Here is a 22,193-nt window from a genome sequence, read left to right as displayed (position 1 = left end):
AGAGTCCCAAACAAGAAGAGGAGAGAAAGGTCAGAGGTAGAGCAAGATGAGTGTGGAAGAGGAGAGAGCTGATGGGTGGATTAGGAAGAACAGTGTTGGGGGACTGTGTCACTGGGACATGGGACTTTTCAGTCTTCTCTTGCCTTTCCAAATACATGGAGGAGGCATAGAAAGGAGGCAGACACAGAAAACAGAGAAGGCATGGGAAAGAAGATGAGAGAATTCAATTTGATTTATCCCCATGACTTTTCCATGTTTTGGTTGTATGGAAGCAATATTCACTGTCATTACTGCCTGGCCAGCCGTGATCAAGAAAAGGTCAAAGGAAGGTAATAGAGGGATGCAAAGGAACTTAACTTCTAATATAAATAAACCTTCCCATAGAGTCTCATAATTCTTCATACTTAAAATATCATGAATAAATCTAAAACAACAGCAACAGCAACATATATTACCAGGAACGGTCTGTGTTAGCCTTGCAGCTATCCCCAGGTCACTGCACAGACACCCTCCGATACCTTTCAGAAGAGCAGGAGGTCGGCAAGTGAAGGAGCATTTCTTGCCGAAGGTGGTCCCCTCGCTGCAGTTGAAGGTGGCTGGGTAGACATGGTACTGGTCTGGGACACCGCAGTCCACGGGCTCACAGGTCACCTGCTTGTTCCACTTCCCATCCATGCAAGTCATGGTGATGCTGGACTCCATCTGGAAAAAGACACATGCCTACAGCCACCACAGCCAGCAAGGGAGAGATCAAAACCATTTCCAGCCTAGTAGCAGCCATTATTGTGGCTCACAAGATAAGCAGAACTGGGCCTGATCACTACCATCGTCATTTGCACAGCAGCTACTACAAACACAAAGGTCCCACAAGAAACAGTGTCAGAGAACCAGGGTGTATTTCTGTCACCTCTGGGGTGAGACACCAGAGTGCTTCAATATAAAGCGTGGAGCGCTACAAATAATCTGAACTCTGGTCTGCATCACGCCCTGAGACAAGCCGGGAAGCCTGCTGCCCGGCGCTGTGATCAGAAAGCAGCGTCTGAGCTGTTGGGAGCTGACAGCTCTCCCCGATCCCTGTCACCTTTGCAGTGACACAGCCACTCCAAGGGCGTCCCCAGGTTCTCCTGAGTAGTCAAACTCGCTCTTGGGTTTGAAGTAAAAGCCAACCTGACATGAACCCATTTGGGACTCCCATCCGAGGCTCTCCCAAGAGGTGTCAGTCACCCTTGGACTGGGGTACCAAGGGAGGTGGCCTGGACCATGTCAATGTTGTGTTCAGACACTGACGGCTGCTGTTATGGCTTCTACTATCGGAGTGCACCGAGGCTCCAAATGAAATCAGGGCCCTGCTGCCCTCATGCACGCCTGAGAGACAGACTTTTCCCGGGAGGAGTTTGCTATGGACAGACCCAAGAGCATCCTGCCCATACGTTCACCTGGCACTTGAGAGGTCGAATACAGAGTCAGTACCTGTGCTCTGACTTCCCTAATGGTCACCCTGCCATCACAGCTACACAAAAGCTACACTTCTAGGATTTGAGGAATAATCCAAACAGTGCAGCAGATTGAAATACTGAAGTGCTAGGGAAAGAGGAAAAAAAAAAAGGGAGTAGGTAAAGGAGCCACCCATCCAAAGCTAAGATGAAGAATTTACTGGGTGACCGAAGGACAAACAGATGTTGGCAAAACGAACAGAATAAACAACATATCAACTTTCTAATTAAAAAGGGAAAATTATTAAAAACTAGAAGTGAAGAATCTGAAAGTAGGACTCTTCCCTCCATGCCAGGGTAAAGAGAGGGACAGAAGAAAAAGAACTGTAAGAAACCTAAACACGAGAAGGGGAAGATACCGGCAAGGAATCTGACCAAGCTGTACAGCAGCACTCCTCTGCCTCCAGGGAATATTTTATTCAGGGCTGGTACGCTCACAGGAGATTTGCACCACCGACCATTGATCTGGGTTTATAAAAGGAAGGGGAATTTTTCTAGCACACATCAAAGGGACCTGGATTCCCTTTTTGCAAAAACACCCTAATGGTTTCAACAGAAGTTCAGACCTGTCTCCCTTTGATATATGGTTGCATTCAGAATGGAAAAAGCAGTCCCAGAGCTGAGAAACTGGACACTTCCCAAGTGGGCACAAAACCCCTTTTCTAGACCATGGAGTTTATTTAAACAGGGAGCACTGCTGATGGAAAAAAATGCATTTTCTACAAATTCAGAGTAGCACATTCCGGGATTCTCGGAGCGCTCAGGTGAAGCGACGCTCTGCGTTCTCACTCCCAATCATTTTGCTCCCCAGTGGCTATTAATTCTGCCTTTGCTGCGTATCAGAATATCTGCACCATGGAAAAGTACACATATCCTGTAGACAGCTGATGACTTGAAGATGCCTGTGCTTCCAGGAAGTTGTGGTGTGATGGCCACAGGAGAAGGGACGATACAGCGTATCTCCATGTCTTCATAAGGCATACACACAGCAGCGTCACCACCACATTTGCACTCCAGGCTGGGCTTGCTCCAGCATTCAGCAAAGCCTGCATTTCCCTTAACAGATGCTATCATCAAATAACACTCCAGCACTGTGGCTGCTGGGCACCTCGACAGCAGGAGGTAAAAAACATAAAACCAAGCTATTGATGTCAGGGATTATCCACATGTTACGGAAAAGACATGGGTCTTGCACTGTGTCTTGCTGCATGCTGGATCCATGCTGAGCACGGGGAAGCTCTATCAGTGATAGGAGAATTCAACTCCAAAAATTCAGTTGTTAGTGTTGGTGTGATCTAGTTTAGGAATAAATGATTGTTCCTACTAGCTGATACTGGCTGCAGAGACACAGTACGGTGCACAAGGGAGTTTCTCTAATGACGGCGTTGCACATCAGATGTACCTCTACGGAACACCAAATAAACAGTGCAAATTCAGAATCTGAAACATAACACAAAAATTTAAACAGGAGCAATATCTGTGCATGACAGTCACACCTCACAGAAAATTGGCAAGAATGTTTTGCCCAAGTAACATTTGTGGGAGTATTTCAGCTGCAGCCGTGGTGTCTGTTAGCAGAAAGCTGCAGGACGCTACGGCCTGCTGGAAACGCAACGTGCCTGGGGTCACCCCTCCTTGGAGGGGATCCCTCATTAAAGCTATATTCCCCCTGCACTTTATTTCTGCCCCTGTTCTAGATCTTGATGTGAAGAAAAAAATTAGTCTCTCCATGTTTTCATCTCTGTGTTTTTCCCCGTGGTACCTCCCCAACAAAACCACTAACCAAATCTGGAAGAGTCACCTTCTTCCAGACTCATATGGCTTTTCCTCTTCCTGGCACACTAGCAAGGCCATTCCCATGCAGAGAAGCTATGCCCATGTGGGTAAGAGCCTGGCTTCTCAGCTTTTTCCAGTAATTTGTTCCACACTTTGTATGATGGAAGCTGAGGTTTTCAAGGTCAGACATAATAATGGCACATTTTAGAGCATGTCTATCATGTCATCACTTCAAGCAATAGGAGCATATGCATTTCTGCAGCAGAATGTAACAGAGAACATTCCCCGCTATGGAGACAAAGACTAGTGGCTTTGGTTGAAAGTACAGAGGACAACCCTAACATGGAAATTATTGCAGACGGCACCCACCAGCTTTCAGCTTCTCCCTCTTGCAACGTCCCACCCAAAGGTGGGATCATTGCAGGGCAGGACCCCGGGCTCCTGAGCAGGAGCCTGGCTCTCCCCAACACTCGCGGCACCTCGGGGCTATTTCCAATCGACAGCCTGAGCGGCGCTGCCTTTGGATCTGGCACCGGGTCTCTGCGGCAGCATCTGCATCTCCCACCCGAAGCCTGAGCAGGCACGTGCCTGTTTCGCCTGTCTGATCTGACAAGGTCACCCAGCTCACAGCAGCCCATAGGAAGCACTTGGCTTTCTCATCTGGTTTATTAGCTGTCACTTTGGGCACTTTGTGCTGCTTTGACTGGCATCGCAGCAACCGCTTCCCTTCATGTCCTGCCTTCCAAAAGAGGCTTACGCAAGGAGGGAGGGCGGGCAAGGAGGAGAAGAGAGGGAAAAAAAAAAGGGGCCTCCAAAGATACAGTGTGCCGTACAGTGAAGAGGATGCACACTTAAACAAATCTGGTGCCAGAAAGATTTGTTTCTTGGGACTTTTAACAGCCTGGGAGAATTCATGTCTCCTTCCTGCTGCCCAAGATCCCAGCCGGCTCCTTCTTCAAGCGATGCTTCACGTGTGAAGTTTCCTCTCCTTAAAAATGAACAGCTGTGCCCTCCCCTCTAAGTATTCTTCCACTTCTGCCCACTACTGTGCCTCTAATTGAACACACATGAGCCGCGCTTTCTTTTCCTGGCATGATTGATGATGCCTTTGCACAACATTAGGGAGCTGCTGGGTTTTAAATAACACCTCTTGACCAGAGCAGCAGTGGTGGTAGCTTCAAGGAGAGATGACAACAAGGCACTGAATGAGCGGGGCTTTCGGCGAAGGACAAGGGGGAGGAAAGCAGTGAAAGACAAAGGGAGGAAAAGGGAAGAAGAGAAGAACGAACGATGGAGTTGTCAGCGGGGTGGGACGAAATCGGGGGGAAATGAAAACATCCCGAGATCTTCTTTGCAAGAAAGAAACATGAAGGATTTTACTCCATCACTATGCAAACCTTTTTTTTATTGTTGTTGCTAAAGTCCCTAAATGAGGATGAGAGAGAGCCCAAGAGTCTGCAAACAGCTCAGCTTTTTTTTATTTTCAAACAGCAAACAGTTTCGACTGCACATAGTGCTGACGTTTTTAGGGTTTGGTGATTTTATGGAGTTTTAACAGAATTTGGAAACGGGAGCTTCTCAGAGAGCAGAGATGAATGAATTTTTTGCCCTAAGACTGATTAAAATGGTGGCTTCAGAAGACACAGAGGCCGGAAAGTGCAGAAACTGTTAAGAAGATTTTCAAAGACCCCTTAGATGTAAAAGATTGGTTTGAAATGTGACTTGTGCCGCTACATCTCTGAGGTGCTTTTGAAAATTTTGCTTTTAATTCTCTGTTCACCCTTTTTTGCTGCCTTTCATTGAAATACGGAAGACAAATGTGGTTCAGATGCTAAACCAGGCCGTTTTCACAGGTCTGTCAATCATCTTCATCAGCATGCAGTGGTCATGGGCCACCAATGTTCAGACTGCTCTTTGAGACACTGCACCTCACCTCAGCCTCCTTCCTACCCAAAAGTGTGAAACACCAGCATGCGCAAAGCTACTTTCCTTCCTCCTCTTCCTCGTGCAACCCCCCCCACTGTCAGTTAAATGAGAAAAAAATAGCTCTAGACCCTCAACTCAGTCAAACAAGCAAAATATCCAACTAAATGGCAACAACGAAACAACCAACGGCTTTGTGCAAGGTTCCTCAGTCATGGCAGAAGGTCCCTCTGACCATAGCAAATACCACACATGCCCCATCTCATCTCCAGACACTTGGGATCAGAAGAGAAGCTGAAGCTGGGAACCAATTGTGAAAGGAGCACAATGCAATTCAATACAACACAATACGAGGAATCCAAACCACGGATTCCGGACTTTCTCAGATAATTCATTTCTTGCCTACATGTTCCACAAGCTCTGGTTTGAAGCACCTGACACAAAGTAATAAACCAAGACGATAGTGAAAGAAACTGTCCGTTCTTTTCAACAGATCGCCGAAGCACACGGATAAACTTTTAAAGCACGTGTTTAATGTGCTTAGCTGAACATGGGGATCTTTAAGATGCTCCATTCCTTCCCTGATTTGAACAGTGAATGCACAGCGCTGGGCAAAACAAAGCCATTGGCCTCAGGCTTTTTTATTGGTGGAAAAAAGAAGAAGAAGTGCAATAGTAGACCGGGGTGAGAGGAAGCATGTTGTAATAGGCAGTGAATCACGTCAGCTAGGGGTGCGAAAATCCTCCCCTCCTGTCATATGAGTCTGATCAAGGCTCTGAAACCAAACTTCTCAAAGCAAAACCATATACAGTTGGCTGAGCCGCCCCAAAAGGTACTTCTTGCATTTAAATAACACAGCGCTGGTGAAACATGTCCAGGCTGTTTTATTTGGGTTGGGATTCCTGTGTGCTCAATGTACAGATCCCTTCCAACTATTTCCTGGTTCAGCCATTCAGGCTCGTTTGAGAACTTGTTTTCTGTTCTGTAAAAATGCTCAGCTGGAGCTGGGGTTCTGGTGCTGATGCCAATTAGGATGGAAGAGGCCCAGCTCGTGGGGTCCTGTATTTGTTTTGTAATTGAGTTGAAAGGGCTGACTCATTCCCCTCCGCTCCGTCTCCCCCTCCGCGCGCGGATGAAGAACGCAGTATTTCACAAATGCAGACAGGCTGCTGAGCGCGGCTGCCGGCCCCCAGCGCTCCCGGCCCCAGATGTGTGCGCTGCCCCGACAGCGCGCCAAAGGTGCCGATGGGGGAAATCACCCGCTCGTCACGCTGACGGGATCCGGCAGCATTAGAGATGAGAGCGCAACCTGGGGTGCCTGACCTGCACCCACGTCTCCCATGCATCCGGCTCCCAGCGGCACGCCGAGGCTGGGCCACGCTGCACGTCCACCTCATCCACCTCCTCCAGCGCAACGCAACTGCGCTTTTTAATGCTTAAAGAAATGGATAATTTTCCTCAATACCCCACTCGCTGCACCAAGACGTGCCGCTTTTGTAGGACTGGATTATTAATGCATGGCTTGGAGAAGATGGGGAGCACTCCCTGGCCCACTGGGGTAGGTTTTCGGCGCTCTGTTCGGAAGCAAAAAGGTTTGGCTGCTTTTTCCACCCCCTTGACACCATGTATTTCTGCAGTGTCAGGGTGTGGTTGGGAGCAGATGGACTGAAACACTGCAAAGGAGTTAAGACATTGTTAGCCTCAACCCAAGGAATAAAAACTAGGTATTTTGCCCAGAAACTGGTTGTGCAAAAAAACCAAACATCCCACCCCCAGAAAAACAACCCATGAAACACTGTTTGGCTGAGTAGAGCCAGTGACATCAGAGAAGGCCTGAACACATATTTAAACCTTTCGGGTCGAAATTTTCTAAATTTGGGGAATACCTGAGCTTTGCTCACTGTCAGTTCCTCTTCCTACAGAGTCAGATGGCTTTTATTCTGCTGAGAAGTATCTGGATAAGGCCTTGTCCCAAGGCTGAGCTGAGATTTGGGGTTTTAGGCCGAGTTATTTCTCAGTTTCTCCACATCTCTTTGCTCATCCCTGTCTTGTGAGTGATACAAAACCAGCAGAACAAACCTGTCCCTTGCTGAGATCATCGTCTCGCTGGACTTGCAAAATGTAGCCCGTCTTGCAGCTCACGTTGCACTGGGCACCGTTGTACCACCCGCCACTGGTGCAGTTCAGCAGCGCGTTCTCAATCTCCAGCTTTTGGCAGTCGGTGGCTTCACAGGAGTAGTGGACACAGCTAGGTGGGAGACAAGAAGTGGTGTTTTTACTGGATTCATTTAATTCATTCCACAAGAGCAAGCGTGTCTGACTCACAAACTCATCACTTGTCAGGCAGCAGGTACATAGGCTGCACACTGAACCCGACTTGGCAACAGGCTCCTCACCAACGAGCACACCCTCCAGTTATGTCTCCCGAAGGACAGGGACAGTGGTAACGGTGACGGCAATGAAGGCAAATGACAGGTCTTGTGGCAAAAGGGAAAAGCCTGCCAATTCTGCAGAATTCCTTTCTGTTCTGCAACGTTCAACTGCACTATGGCCCTCCTACTCCCGCACCAGCGTGCATCGATCCATCCCACGAGGGCACTCTCCCTCCAAGAGCAGTCCTTATGCCCCATCCAACTTTAAGTCTCTGCTGAATTCAGGAGTGACCGATACTGCTAGTGATAAGTGTGCATGCGTGTACGTGTGAGGAGGGGTTTCTCTGATAGACGCTCTTATCTGTGAGAAATTCGATTGAAATCAACACATTCATTTTATTCCACTTCGCGAGGAACGCCAAACATCAGCTGCGTAGCTGTGTTGATAAGCTCTTATCAAGCTCAGCAGCATGCTGTCATTTCAGATCTCTCCAGTTGCTGCCCTGCCATCCATAAAATGTTTCCCCGGATGGAAACCGTGTGCTTTCCCTACAGTAAATTATTGTAACATTTAGCACAACTTGTAAAAAGAGGTGGGTTTTTTTAAATTTTTGTATATACAGAAATGTCTGGTTGACACAAAATCTTTGTGTTTGACCCGAGTCAAACGTTATAGCGCACGTTCAAATATGAATATGGGGCAGTCCCTCAGCTAAAGGGCAATGAAAATGCTGAGAGTCTTAAAGCATGAGGGTAGATTTAGACCAGATCTAAGGAAGAAATTTTTCACACTGAGGGTGGTGAAACCCTGGCCCAGGTTGCCCAGAGAGGTGGTCAATGCCCCATCCCTGGAAACATCCCAGGTCAGGCAGGACGAGGCTCTGAGCAACCTGCTCAAGTTGAAGATGTCCCTGCTCACTGCAGTGGGGTTGGACTAGATGGCCTTGAAAGGTCCCTTCCAACCCAAACTGTTCCTATGACTCTATGATTCTCTGATTCTGTGTGCAAAGACGATTTCCTGGATTAGAGACAAAATTTTGGGGGTTAAGGATTCTTAGAAGGTGATATGCCTCTGCTGAAAATTAAATGATTTTAAATTAAATACAGTTAAATTAATTCTGAGGAGGGAAAACTTTGACTTGTTTCACCATCTATGTGGGTAGGGAAGAACCTGAAACACAGAAAGTTATAGAAAGAAGGGAAAGCGATGCACCAATACACATACTTTGAAAGGGATTACAAGCAAGCTATTCCAGTCTCCTAGAAAAAGGGTTAACAGCCACCAAAACCCCATCCACCTTAGTAAGCACAGGACTTAGCACGTACATGATGTTTTGCTGTGTTGAAAGCATTGTGCAGACATTATCTAATTAATTTTCATGACACCCCTGTGAGACACCTGGGCTGGTATTGTTATCCCCATGTTGCTGATAGAGAAGCACATCTGCACATGTCTCTACTGAGCTCTAGATCAGATTAGACGACAGTATTATGTACCTCCACAACTCATTTCTCTGTCCCAGACTAGTGCTATATGGGAAGTGCCCACTGCATGTAATTTAAGGTTGCTTGTTCAGTGGCGGCCCTTCCCTAGAGTGCGATGAGCCATAAACAATTTCTACATTCAGAAAGATCTTATTTCCTCATTGTGCACAAAGTATTGCTGCTGACAGGACTGAGGAAGGAGAATTCCATCCCCGTGTTGGCCAACTCGATACCCTTGTATGCAACAAACAGCGCCCCGTCTATCAGCACTACAACTGTGATGCTCATTACTTCTGCAGAACGGATGATCCTCTGCCAGAGATGACCTACGCAGAGTGATCCCGCCTTCAGTAGGATCCCCCTCCCCACGCCAAGGGTTTCACACATGTTTTCCAGTCACTGTAGCTCACAACCCGACACACGCATTTAAACTGCCATTGATTTCACTTTTCACCGATCAATAAGATTGTGGGTGAGACAGTGGAAGAGCAAGTGGACAGTATATCCTAGCGCCCAGGTGGTCTTCTGCTGCAGAGAAACGAGGTGAAGAGAACAGCCGTGTGCAATTGTCTGGTAAATGCCCAACATGAACCACCCAGGAGCGTGAACCACAGACCTTCCTCTGTTCCGGCAGCAGCCCCCGGGCAGCCTCGCACACCGTGGCTCCCCGAGCGGAGCAGTACCTTGCTATCGACCTCACAGCACTGCCAGTTGAGTAAGTCACCAATTAACATTAGCGAGAATAACTGAACATGGACGTTGAGTGAGAATGTCAATGATGAATGACGTCTTGTCGAATCCTCCCTAGTTACACCTACCCATGAAGGCCAACCGTCACTTTGCTCCCCTCCGTTTTTCAGAGGGTGAGGCTGCAACACCAGTTCCTCCCGTGCCAGGGCTCCAGTGACGGGGAAGTTGACTCATTGAGGAAAAAAGCGAGCACCGTTGCCAAGCCATTCTCAGAAGTACATACTGCGAACCTCGACTGCCCATTGCAAAACTCCCACAAAATCCAAAAACCTTTTTGCACTAAAGTTGGAAAAATAAAATAATAGCAGACCTATTTCATTTAATATCTTCTGTGAATCAATGTGCTACACATCAATGCAGCACTGAATTCAGCCTTGAATGGCTTCAGAGGGAAGGATGAGCCTAAGAAAACCTTTGCGATTTGCACAAAGGGAAATCTGGAGGAACGTCACCGCAGTAAGTGGCATCGCTTTTCATTTCCATCAATGTAAAAGAGAAAAAGAATCTAGTTTCTTGAGTTCATATCAGGACACCAGATGAGCAAGCCTGGGCTTAAAAGTCCTACAGAACTGAAACGCCACAGACAAAGGCATTAAGAAACACTTATTGTGATGTTCTTCTTTCTGTTTACAAGTCCCCTTGTGGTCTTCTTAAATGGCCAGGGAACATTTTTAGCCACCCCCTCCAGGCTCCAGATTATGCCTCGGTTAGCAGATCATCTGGGCAGCTCTCTCTGTCTGTAACTCTATATGAATGACTTCAGTGACAAACAATACAACCATTCACTTTTTGTAAAAAAACAACCACTGCCACCAAATGTTTCCAATTTAAATATTTCTGGTTCTCTAGCTACTGGTTCCAATTTGGTATCAGCTACTGTCAGCCGTAAATCCCAATGAATTTTGAAGTCACGATCCTGAATTGAGTTCTGCAAATGCAGAAGGAGAAATGAGTATCTCCAAGTAGGAAGTTTAGACAAAGAACCCATCACATCCATATTGCAGAATTGTGGGTTACAGAAGCTCTTGCATGGGTACTGTCATTTAACAGTGGTTAATCATCACATGTGCCAGAAACTATGCATTCCTTGGGAAAGAAATAATATAGGATATCTGAGAATGAAATCACTTCTACTTTAACTGACGTTGATTCCTGGCATAGGACGGCTTATCCCATTTTCTTGCAATCAAAATTGGGTGACTTCATCAAAAGTGCCTATTTCAAATCATCCCTTGTCTATCCTAACTCCCCAAATGCACCTGGGACTTGCTTGCCAGAGTATGAGCTGGTCTGGACAAAAGCTACGCAAGGGACCCAAGGACCACTCTAATGATTTACTGATATATATGTAATGAACAGGTGTCGGTGCCTGAGATATTCCCTGACAGTGTTTATTTTACCAGGTCTACTTCAGGATTCACCTGCTCCTGTTCTTGCCCTGGTAAAGCAACATTTTCATGTCAGGGTGAGTGCAAGGAGCAGTGGATTTCTTGCACCCATTCTGCTGCCTGTAGCATGTTAAAAATATAGATCAAGGCAAACCGTTTCAATGATGTAAAAAGCCCTGAACTGAGTTAGCTTCACATGTAGGCTGAAGTTCTGAGCCAGTTCTTACTTTATTCAAATCCATTCTGCCCATCCCTAATCTAAATGAGCTCAGTCATTAGCCTCTAAATCTTCATTTCCCTGTGCCAATATTGGCCCCAGTTCAGCAAGACACTTAAATATGTGCTTAACTTCAAAAGCGTGGTTAAGTCCCACTGATAGATTTGACTACAGGGGGATGTAAGCAAATAGCTAAGGGCTTTGCTAAATTGGGGTCTTACCGACACAATCCTAGAAACATTTATATTTTAACATGTTTATAGAGAATTATAACAATTAAGTGGAACTCTTCCTTCCTCACATAAAAACAATCCAGGACTTCCTCTTTTGAAAAGCTTACAGCAGCCAAACTTTCTTTTCCTAACCTTGGGGTCAAGCACTTTTCCAAGAACTCATCTTGACATAGTGCCCTAATTTTTTGTTTCCTTCCTGACAGCTCTGACACATATATGTGCATAGGTGAGCACAAAAACTCATGGTATGCACTTGTTATGAGAAGAGCCACACCATTATCTATTGCACATAGGAAAAACTTCCTTTTTCACAGTCCAGGCCAGCCTGGGCTGCAGATCTGAAGCATACTTTGGTTTTGTTCTACACCATCATACATACAACTCACACAGAGGTAACCTTCTGAGGGTATTTCTCACATTTATCCTTACAGTGCGTTCGTCTTCTCCTCTAGTAGAGATTCCCCTAAAGGCAAGAGCAGGTTCTCTCTCTCTAATCCAAACGTATATGTAGCGTTTTGAAAAGCAAAGGTCGCTAGCCACATTCCTTGTTGAAGAAATAAAAAAGTATGATCTGCAAAGATGGCAATGAATTTGTCATCTTCAGTCTTCCCAGCTGAAACACATTGATCTCCTCGTGCTAACACAAAAACTCAAAGAACATCTACCCAAATCCTTGGGGCTGGATGGGGACTGGTGAGCCTGGGCTGACTGTGCCACTGGAAGAAGGATCAAGCCCTTTCCTTTTAGGTGTTTGTCTTCAAATCTGGTCCATGAGAGTGACCAAAAGAGTAGCATCACCTGTGGTCCCTTCAGCGATCTCACTGCCATACCGTTGGGCCTGACCCCACAACGATCACAACAAAACTTTAAGTCAAAGTGATAGGGTCAGGAATGGGGATAAACCCAGGGATTTACAGAAAATGCTTGATCCAACCCCGGGTAAGCTGTGGGGGCAGGAGGAGCACGAGCCAGCACGTCCCCACCACTGTCCCCACCACTGTCCGGGTAATGGTCCCCCAGAGACTGGCTCTGCCTTCAGCCTGGGAGCGGCTCACCGCCCAGCGCACCTCATTGTGTCAGACAGCCCTGCCGGGGGGTCCCTATTGAAGCGGTAACGCTCTCACAGCCCCTTTGGCCGGCCAGCCTGGAAGCGGGGCCGCGTGCCTGGGCGGCAGCAGCGCCGTGGGTCTCGCTGCCAGAGTCTGTCCAGGTAAACAAAGAAAACGCATCGCCTTCCACTTTAATAAAAGCCAAATGATGCCGTTTGCCAATTACCAAAATGGGGTGAAGGTTAAAAACCCATTGAATTATAACACATGTCACGGACCAAAGCTTTTATGATTAACAGTTCTGTGAGAAATTCATTAATTTCACCAGAAGCAAGCTGACAGAGATTGCGCTTAATGACAGAACGCAGGGCAGGGGAAAGGCAGCTGAATCGGGAAAGAGAAAGCTGCATTAAATCACGGAAAGAAAGAGACGAGGAAACCCTTTCTTTTCCCCTCCTTATAAAAAAGGGGAAAAAAATAACCGGAGCTATAAAGGGCCGTTGCATTTGTTCCGCTGCTGAAGATTTATCTTCATCATTTCTTGTTGGGGAAGCTGACAGCAGGAGAGAACAAGACAAAGAGAAGAGCTGGAGTGGGCTACATCTCCCTGGGGCTTGTTTGGGGCGGCAAAAGGCAAAAGCTGGGAGGACGGCTCTCCCCGGGGGCCGGGGCACGGGCAGGCGATGCCGCGGTGGCCAGGAGTTCGTCCTGGTCTACAGTGCTGGTCCCCCCGGCTGTCAAACACCCAGATGTGCACACTCACGGAGAAAAGTAAAGCCAATATCTCCGCTGCAGAAGCAATTTTGCAACCGTCACAGTGAGTTTGTCCCAAGATTTAACTGAAGAAAAAGAAAAACTTTTTGCTACACTAACTAGAAAGACCAAGGAGCTGCACGATGTGGGGCACGCACACCAGAGAGCCGCGGGCAGAGCCCGCTCCGGGGCGGCGAGGCTTCTCCTCATCACAAACATGGAGTTGATGGAGGATTAGAAAGCTGGAAACTCCTGAAATGCACAATCCCGACAGCTGAATTGGGGCGTCTACCTGGCTTTTCACGCCTCGCGCCTGCAGTCTCCAGGAGAGGAGCAATGGGCGCCAGGCGCGACGGAGGAGGGGACAGGTCTTGTGAACACGGCAGGGAAATGCCACCACGGAGAAGCAGCACGTCACAGGAGCTGCCTTGCCAGGGGTGGGAGATCCCCAGCTGCTCTTTCCTACACAGCGAAAAGGACAAAAACCTGATTTCTGAGGAACCGCTGCCAAAGGCAGCCCCAATGCACCGGGCTGCTCGAGAGACTCGGGGCGGGAAATTATACCTCTGCTAAATAGGAAATAATAAAAGTATAATAATTCCAGCTATAAAGTGCAAGAGGAGAACTAGCTGGGCCGTTATATCTGGTCTAAGGATGCAATGTGAAAATAAAGCGTGTTGTTTTTACAGCACATCTCCAGCAGTGAGGTAAACTTTTGCTGAAAACAAAAAAGAGCCTGTGGTCAGCTGCAGCAGAAAAAACAACAACTGGAAAAATACTACTGGAAAGTACAGAGGGTTGTTTTTTTTTTTAAACCCTCTATAAATATCTTCAGAAGGATGGAATGGATTTTCAAAAGAGCTAATGAGGACTGAGGACAACTACCTATAAAGTTCAATGGGACTTTTGCATTTAAGCTCCTCTTTCTCTTCGAAAATATTAACTGTAATACATCATATGTTAAGAAAGAAGAGCGAGCGCATGTTCTATTTTCAGTTATTAAGTTGTCACTAACCCATGGGAGTGATCCATTCACCCTCAAAATAAAAGCTGTGTTAACTTTTAAGGGCCGATACATTTTTTTTCCCTTACATATTTAAAATCTGCACCCTTGCCTAGAAGTGCCTGTATCTGGCTGTAAATCCTCTCTAACCAAAATAATTCTTGAAGAGAGAGAAATAATATCTCTTGTAGAGAGAAGCTAAAAAGCAGGCAAAAATATCCATGTTTACCTAAGGAAAATGAAAACGGTAAAATGGACGCTTTCACGTAGGAAGGAAAGTTCCTTTAAAAATTAAATAAATATTTTAAAAATCATATTAGGTGAATGCAACCAGTCAGGAAAGGGGAGAAGGGAAGGATGGGCAGTGTGGGACTGGCACTCAAAGCGGGTCTCATGGGAAGACTGAGTGTGGGAGGCAGAAAACACACATCCAGCTTCTGATCTCGTTAAGAAGAAATTTTTAAAAAAATCGCCTTTTCTATGTTCTTCCTGGATTGGGTAAAATAATGAAGTAGAAAAATGGCCGGTGACAGCAAAGGTGTCACCAATTTCCTGGCTGCACAACTTAATGCACAACTTTCTCTACATCTTGGATACCTGAACTACTTAGAGTTTCTTGTACAGAAGAAGAAAGCACATACGGTCACCCAAAACGATCCCATCACAAGGCAAATTGGAGATTTTCCACTATAGCCCTGTCATCAGTGGAAAAAATCCCACTGATTTCAGTTGGCTTTAGACCAGGGCTTTATTTCAGAGAGCTTCTAGTTCCTTGACTGACATGGGAAACTTTATGATCAATCCAGCGTTGTAACCTGCAAGCCCTAAAACGTTGCTTTGAACGAGCGAGGCTCTGACGCAAGTTTTAGAGAGTGAGGGGCTGAGATGGTTCACTGCATCACGAAAACAAAACAATGCAAAAAAAAAAAAAATCAAGAAAAGAAAGAAGAGGCAAACGGCGGGTGATTCTTCTTCAAGGGATTTCTAAAGGTTAGTTTGCTGGGCTGCAGAGGCTCACTGAAGCTTTGCCTAAGGGGAATGCATTTTTTATTAAGGAAATAACTTTCTAAACACAGAGCACTTCTAATTTCATAAGTGAACAAATGGTTCAATTCCTACTGAAAACTTAAGAGGGAGGAATGTGGTCCTGCGACTCAGCCCTCTCGAGCTCCCTGTTGCTTCTCTCCATCTCCTTCCAGTGGGTCTTTCTCGCTTTTTCTGTCCCGCTCCTGCAACTGGGATTTGGCCAAACTTCCACAACCAGACTTCTCATCTGAAACTTGATCCTCCTGTCTTTGGGCCTCTGAATTTATACAACCTATTGCACAGAATGATCAGACTCCTTGAATCTAGGTCAGAACACACTGACTGGATTGATTTAGCTATAGATATACTCCTTTTTTTTTTTTTTTTTTTTAATTCTGTTTTCCCTTCCCTCTCCCCCTTCTCACCCTCCCGCCCTTCCTGGAATAAACGCAGGTCTTAAAAACAAGCCAGAACATTATCAAAAAACCTGACAGCTTGCTTAGGAGGCTGAGCAGAGGTTTGCTGGGATATGCAACTTGTTTTACTATTGCTGCTGCTCTGGTATGACGACGGCTCACAACTTTGAATTCACAAAGGAAAAAAAAAGGTGATTCTTTCAGGGGTTTTGCTAAATTCTCCCCTCTTCTTTTCACTGCCTTGCTGAAAGGATCCATGAAGCTGCCGCACCAGAGGCCACGAAAGGTCACAATCTCTGCGGGATGCTGTAAAGCAGAGACTGAGAGGGGTTGGTGGTGATCTATTGATGTGTCTGTAGTAACAACAAGAATAAAACGGTAGCCATAAACCTTTCATCCTGGGGGGTCCCACAGAGCTTTTCAGAGCATGGGCCGGATCCGGAGAGGTACCGAGGGCCCTTACCCAGCCATAAAAGCATCACGAATGCTGGCGGCCGAGCACCCACTGCACGGGGCGAAGCACCTTGCAGGATCCGGCCCCGCCGGGGCACAAGCATCACTTTGTCTCCGCGCGACCGCTTCCATGGGAGGTCCTGTAGCACTTCAGCAGCACAAAGCGGTTTAGAGTGAAGCCGACGTGTGAGCGGCGAAAACGCCGCCGTACTGGGGAATGTATGGAGAGTTAACTGGCCCCAATTCCAAGCTTGGGATAAAGGAGGGAGGAGAAAGGAAGAGGAAATAATTCACTAACAGTATCCCATGCGGGTTAAATGTCCCATCCATCCTGCTCAATGAGAACACTGCCGGTTTTTTACCAGCGACACAAAGGGGTCAGCAGGGTTCAGCTGCTGTGCCCCTCCTGCCGCCTCGCAGGCCCCGGCGCGGGCGGCGGCGCGGGGGCGGTGGGTGGCGCGGCAGAAGGAAGCAGGCTGACGGGCTCACCTCTGCTCCGCCGGGCTGTAGGTCTGTCCTCGCTGGCAGCTGCTGATGGTGATGGGGTCGAAGTTGTGGAAGGAACGCAGGGCCACCCCGGAGATGGCCACAAACTGGGAGCTGAAGCTAATGAGGACAGCCTGGGTGTGATAAAAAGGGTGACTGAGGTCATGGATGACGGGGATAATCAGGGGATTGTTCCTGCAGCTCAGGACGTGGACACCTGCCAGAGGAGAGACAAGATCAGAGGAAGGGTCAGACTTAACACAATCGCTTCCCGAAGCCGTGGGCACTTCAGATGCATTTCACCCATAGGAACGGCCCTATAGAGCTGAAAAGTTATGGTAAGCTGCCTGGAGGGGCTTCCCAAATCACCCCAGAGAGCTTAGCAGAGAAGTATATCCCTCCAGACAGCTGAAGAAAGGCTGCCATTCTCTCCGCAAGCGCGGCAAGCTCTCAGAGTCGTTCCTTTAGACCACAGCTACGTCTCTATTGTGCGCTGTTAAATCAGGAGCAACCATCAGGGAGGAAGCGGAGCCGCACTATTGTAAAACCAGTCTGAGAGGACGGTTGGAACCTTGATACCGCGCGTCAAATGGTGCCGGCAGGCTGGGTGGCTTTGGGCAGTGCACCAGTGGCGCGTTTGTAGCTGTGCATGTCGTCAGCACTCAACATAAAACTTCTTTGCACAAGCTCTACACTACATATGCCCAGTTTTGGCTTTTTGGATGGTTTTCAGCCATGGGGTACCTTGCTCTCTGCTAAGAAAGGCAAAGACGGTTCTTCAGAGACAAACAAGGGTGATGGACCCACTGAGGATTTTACAGGTGATCTCATTTGAGAAGAAAATAATTGCGTCCAGGGAAAATAAAAGTGTCTCAAGAGGTCGAGGTGCACAGAAGCACTAGAGAGGTGACAAGGAAACTTCTTAATCCCTCCCTTTTCTTCAGCAGAGAAGGGACTCGGTGATAGTGAGGACGAAATTCCCACCTTCAAGTAGAGGCAACCTGAATTCAAATGGGCCAAATCCATCTCAGAGGTAACTCAAAGGACAGACAGCTGTCGGCTGGCCTCAAAATTCATTAATTGAGATTCACAGCTTGATGGCTGACTGCGAAGCCCTGCCTCCGCGGCTCCGTGGCATCACTCCGAGGTTCAGCTTGGCTCCAGCTCCATTCACTTCACTGGAGCTCCCTCAGCAACGGCTTTGGCGCAGGCCCTTTGGCTACCCTGATACACTTACGAATTTGAAAATAAAATAAATTCTATTTGCATGTTTAACTGGCTTAGGGATTTCTTTTTTTTTTTTTCCCCCAGTTCAGGTTTCTTGACTCAGAAGGGAAGGAATAGAAAAGTTTTCATTTTTCTGCTTAGAAAGTGATTTCCTGTGAATTAAGAGAGACTTCTGGCCACTCTCTTTAAACAACTATCTCCCACCCTCTACTTTAAAAAAGTCTTCCTGTAATAAAAAAATAAAATAAAAAAGCAAACCTCTTTTTGTTTTGGTCTTTACCTGACCCTGAAATAACCTCCCTGTCTACTTGCCTCCCACAGGTCTTTTGATATCAGCTCCTTGTGGAACGATGCACGTTTCTCACTTACAAACAGGTGCAGTTAATACTCGAAATCCTGGGTTCCCAAATTCCTTGGAAGTTTCTGCCTTCTCTGATGGAAAGCCAAAAAAGACCTTATGGCATGAGACTGTTTATTCACTGCAATTTCATTCCTTGCACTCAGGTGATGTCCACAACAAAACAGACCCTCAGAGCTGTGCCACAGGCGCTTTCTGACCCTGACAAGGTAAACAGGGGCTGAACAGGTCAGGTTCATTAACCAACCTGCCTTCATCAGCAAAAAACCACTCCAGATAGCACAGGTGCCCATGGCAGGGGAGTTAGAGCTGTCTCCGTGCTTGCCCCGTTCCTGTAGCTCTGTACCCACGTATTCAAGCTTCAACAGCTCTTGCAAAGAGCCCAGCAGCTGAACCCAGTGTCTGCAACGGCTCTGAACTAACAGCGCGGAGGTGTTTGGCATGCCGACCTCTCCATCTCCTTCCGAGACTCAGAAGAAGCTTCTCATTATTTTCTGGGAGTCCACACAGTAAAAACTTGCTCTGATGAAGGTGGGAAACTGCACTTCTGGATAGACTGCATTTTGCTCATGGGAGTGTCTTTAGCACACTGAGGACTGATCAAGCTTTGAATAATTGCTGCTTCCTTTTGGACGTACTTTTAGTTTGTCACTAACTTCTGCCTAAGGCTGGATGACCGTCTGCCGCCAGTCCCGCACCCAGTGCATGCTGAAGTTGGCACTTCAGCCGCGGTTTCTAGCTTGCCACAGTGCTAATTCAAACACATCAAATACAACATCCAGGAAAAGGACTTAAAAGTCGCACCCAGAACTCAAAACAGCGACTGGGACCTCTGCCTGAGTGAGCACTGCTGGGCAGCCTACCTATACCTCCCCTCTGCTCCCGGCCAGCCTCGTCTGAAAAGGTCAGAGGGCCTTTTCCACGATGAAGGCAGCATTTCAGCTGTGAAGATCTCCAGGCGTCAGTCTGAGCCATGCCAAACTCATGTTGCAACTTCCTCGAGGATTTCAAAACCTAACCCTCAGTTTCCTCTTTGCTCCTCTTTCGTGTTCTCTTTCTCTCACAATCTGTCTGTCTGTCTCTACAAAATGTCGCATTAAGCATTTGTTGGCACGCTTGTGTCTCCATCAGTTATTTCTCAGAGGGAAAGAGCTACGTGCCACTCTTTTGCGAAAGGAGGAGGGTAAGACTAATCCAGGGGCTCTGGTGAACTGGGAGCGATCCCGACTCAACCTGCACAACTTGCTATGAATTTTGGTTTGTTCTCAGACAACAGACACCACACGTACTTCCTTTCTTTTCCTCCACACCCCAGCAAATTATATATTACCCTGGATAGTCATCCAACACCTGGCACTTGTGCATGTCCCGTCTCCTTCTCATCACTAACAGGAAGTTCATTTGAGATTCAGCTTGTCAAAATGGCAAAGTTAGGGTAAAACAGAAAGCTGGGGGAAGAGGGTTATGCTTCCTTAAAAACTGCTCTTGGGGTGACATAGCCAGCTTTCTTCCCAGTGGAAAAAAGGGAAGGGGACAGCTGGAAAGGGATTACACAAGTCCTCCCCTGACACAGATTTGGGAACTAGGGTGAGCTCCTTGGTCCTGGAGCTTAAACGCAGCCAGGCTCAATTCACGAGATACAACTTTCCCAGGTTCAGGAACCTGTGCCCATGGTAGAGACGAAAACGGTCTATCCTGGCGCTTCAGCACAACTAGCCGGACCACAGCCTCTGTCAGGCACCTCTGCTTGAGGCCATGCAAGCAACCCACAAGGGCCCTGGTGTTAGACCTTCATCAAACCTGAAATGCTTTGCATGAAAAATTTGGGCCATTAAATAGCTGTGGAAACCTCCCTGCAAGCAGAACTAGAGATCCGACCGACTCACACCTTGGGGAGCAGAAGCGTTTGCTGCACCAGCTGGTGCAGGTCCCTCACTCCCTGCTACCAGCAGTTCTCTGCATCACTGTCAATGTCTCTCCAGGGAGGTGCTGTGGGTGAAGCGTTGAAATAGTGCTTATTTAAATGACTAAAGAGGAACTAACCACTTCTGAACACATAGTGAACAGGTATGGAGAAAGGTCTATATAAAATGATGCATCATTTTCAACAAACTTGAGTGCAACTCAGGTCTTGCAGCATTAAGCAAGCACTTTTGTTTTGTCTGACCCTGTAAAAACTGAGCAGGAGTATCAGTCAGTTTGTGAATGGGGGTACCAACAGATTAAGCAAGCAATAAAGAGGGAGTTTAATAAAATACAGTCTTACCGAGATCATGGCTTTGCTCTTTGGTGTCAAACAGCTGCACACCGATGGTCTCCTGCTTCTGATCCAGGTAATAGGTCCCATCAGTGACCAAGTGAACTAGGACTGCTGCAGCTACCATAGGCTGGGAAAAATAAGCCTGGGAAAACAAAAGCCCCACAAAGACTGAGGTGGAGAACTGCGGTGGGATTTAAAAAACCCCAAGAGTCAGTCCTGGACTTTTAAAATAACAATTCCCGTCCCAGGTCACACAGAAGTTTTCTCTTGCAGTCTCTCCTACACAAACTAGATAACCTCGAGTCAAAAAGCCCTGCAGCTGGAGGCTGTAACCTCTCAGAAATTCAATAGCCTTATCACAGGAGGGGACTTCACCACTGACCCTCTAGACAGTGCTCAGAGGCTTTGTTTTGCTATTTTGCACTAAACATACTTCAAAGAAAGGAGCAGCTTGGCCCGGGGAAGGCTGCCCCATGATATTTTGCCTGTTGGAGAAACTTTCTACAGGCAGGCAAAGAGGATACTTCTGAATGACATGTGCACCTCCTACCTTCAGCCAGAAAATGGTCTGTGTCATGTGGGAGTACTGGAAGTTGGCCGTGCAGGGATACCAGGCATACTGAGAGACACCGTCGTTCAAGTCAATCACCTTAGTTCGACACATCTGTGGGAGAAAAAAGAAACACCAAAACAGACATATATGACAGTAAGGAAGAATTATTACTTTTTAAAGTGGGGAAAAAAGTCCAGGTGCACTGCTAGAATAAAATAATACACAATAAAGATGTTTCTAAATACCAGGAGATTATTCAAAAGTTAAGTTTCCAGATCTTCCACCTCAATAAGAAAAACTGAAATGTGAAAAGGAGCTAAAGACTCACAGCAGCTGGATGGCAGCCAACAGTTTCCTCTTAATTTGGTACGAGGTCTTTGACAGCGTTCAGAACAAATTTGCTCCCACCCAAATAGACCGGGACTCTTCCCACTGGAGTCAACGTGACAATCACTCGCGAACGTACCAACTCACAGCACAGACAGCCTGCAGATGCTCCCCACAGTACTCAAGCAACGTCCTATTTAAACCTGCATGTTACTGTAACCCCAGGGAAGCCACAGATGGCCATGTAAACTTGGAAGCAAGTGTAGCCAGGAAAGGCCTGTCTCTACAACCCAATTTAAGCAAACTAGTTTCTTGTTTTATTAACTAGTTTCTGTAAGTGGAATCGCCTTCTTCCTACACCTCCTGCACTTTCCATGGCAGGCAGCAGCGAGATTATAAGCAAACTGCTCTTTTCAATAAAGAACAAGTAGATGAATCCCAACTACTGGCATGGATGAAAAGCTCAGAGAAGAAAATGCCTGAATTTAAGTACCAAAGAGCCTTGCAGTGCCGTAAGATGTGAAAACGAAGCTGCAAGAAATGGTAGGATTTACCCTGGAACCACACTGCTCAGTGAAGCTGCTTAAAAAAAGAAACGTGCGTGACCATAGCCTTCGTTCCCCCAACAAACACGAGAAAGGAAGC

General features: G+C 47.0%; 1 protein-coding gene across 1 annotated transcript in view; it reads right to left on the bottom strand.

The window, feature by feature from the left end:
- The window catches only part of PAPPA (pappalysin 1), a gene marked incomplete at its 3' end in the record, with an annotated part of 179,051 nt that overhangs the window by 31,940 nt on the left and 124,918 nt on the right, over positions 1-22,193 (bottom strand). Inside the window, exons 11-15 of the mRNA XM_082009036.1 lie at positions 21,219-21,332; positions 20,675-20,810; positions 16,827-17,040; positions 7,272-7,440; positions 519-702 (exon numbers count right to left, since the gene is read on the bottom strand). Coding sequence (XP_081865162.1) covers positions 519-702; positions 7,272-7,440; positions 16,827-17,040; positions 20,675-20,810; positions 21,219-21,332 — 817 coding nt within the window. The remainder of the gene's footprint in view (positions 1-518; positions 703-7,271; positions 7,441-16,826; positions 17,041-20,674; positions 20,811-21,218; positions 21,333-22,193) is intronic.

This window comes from Phaethon aethereus, assembly GCF_964289735.1.
Source record: "Phaethon aethereus genome assembly, chromosome: 20".
NCBI lineage: Eukaryota > Metazoa > Chordata > Aves > Phaethontiformes > Phaethontidae > Phaethon > Phaethon aethereus.
This window is presented reverse-complemented; position numbering and strand designations above follow the sequence as displayed.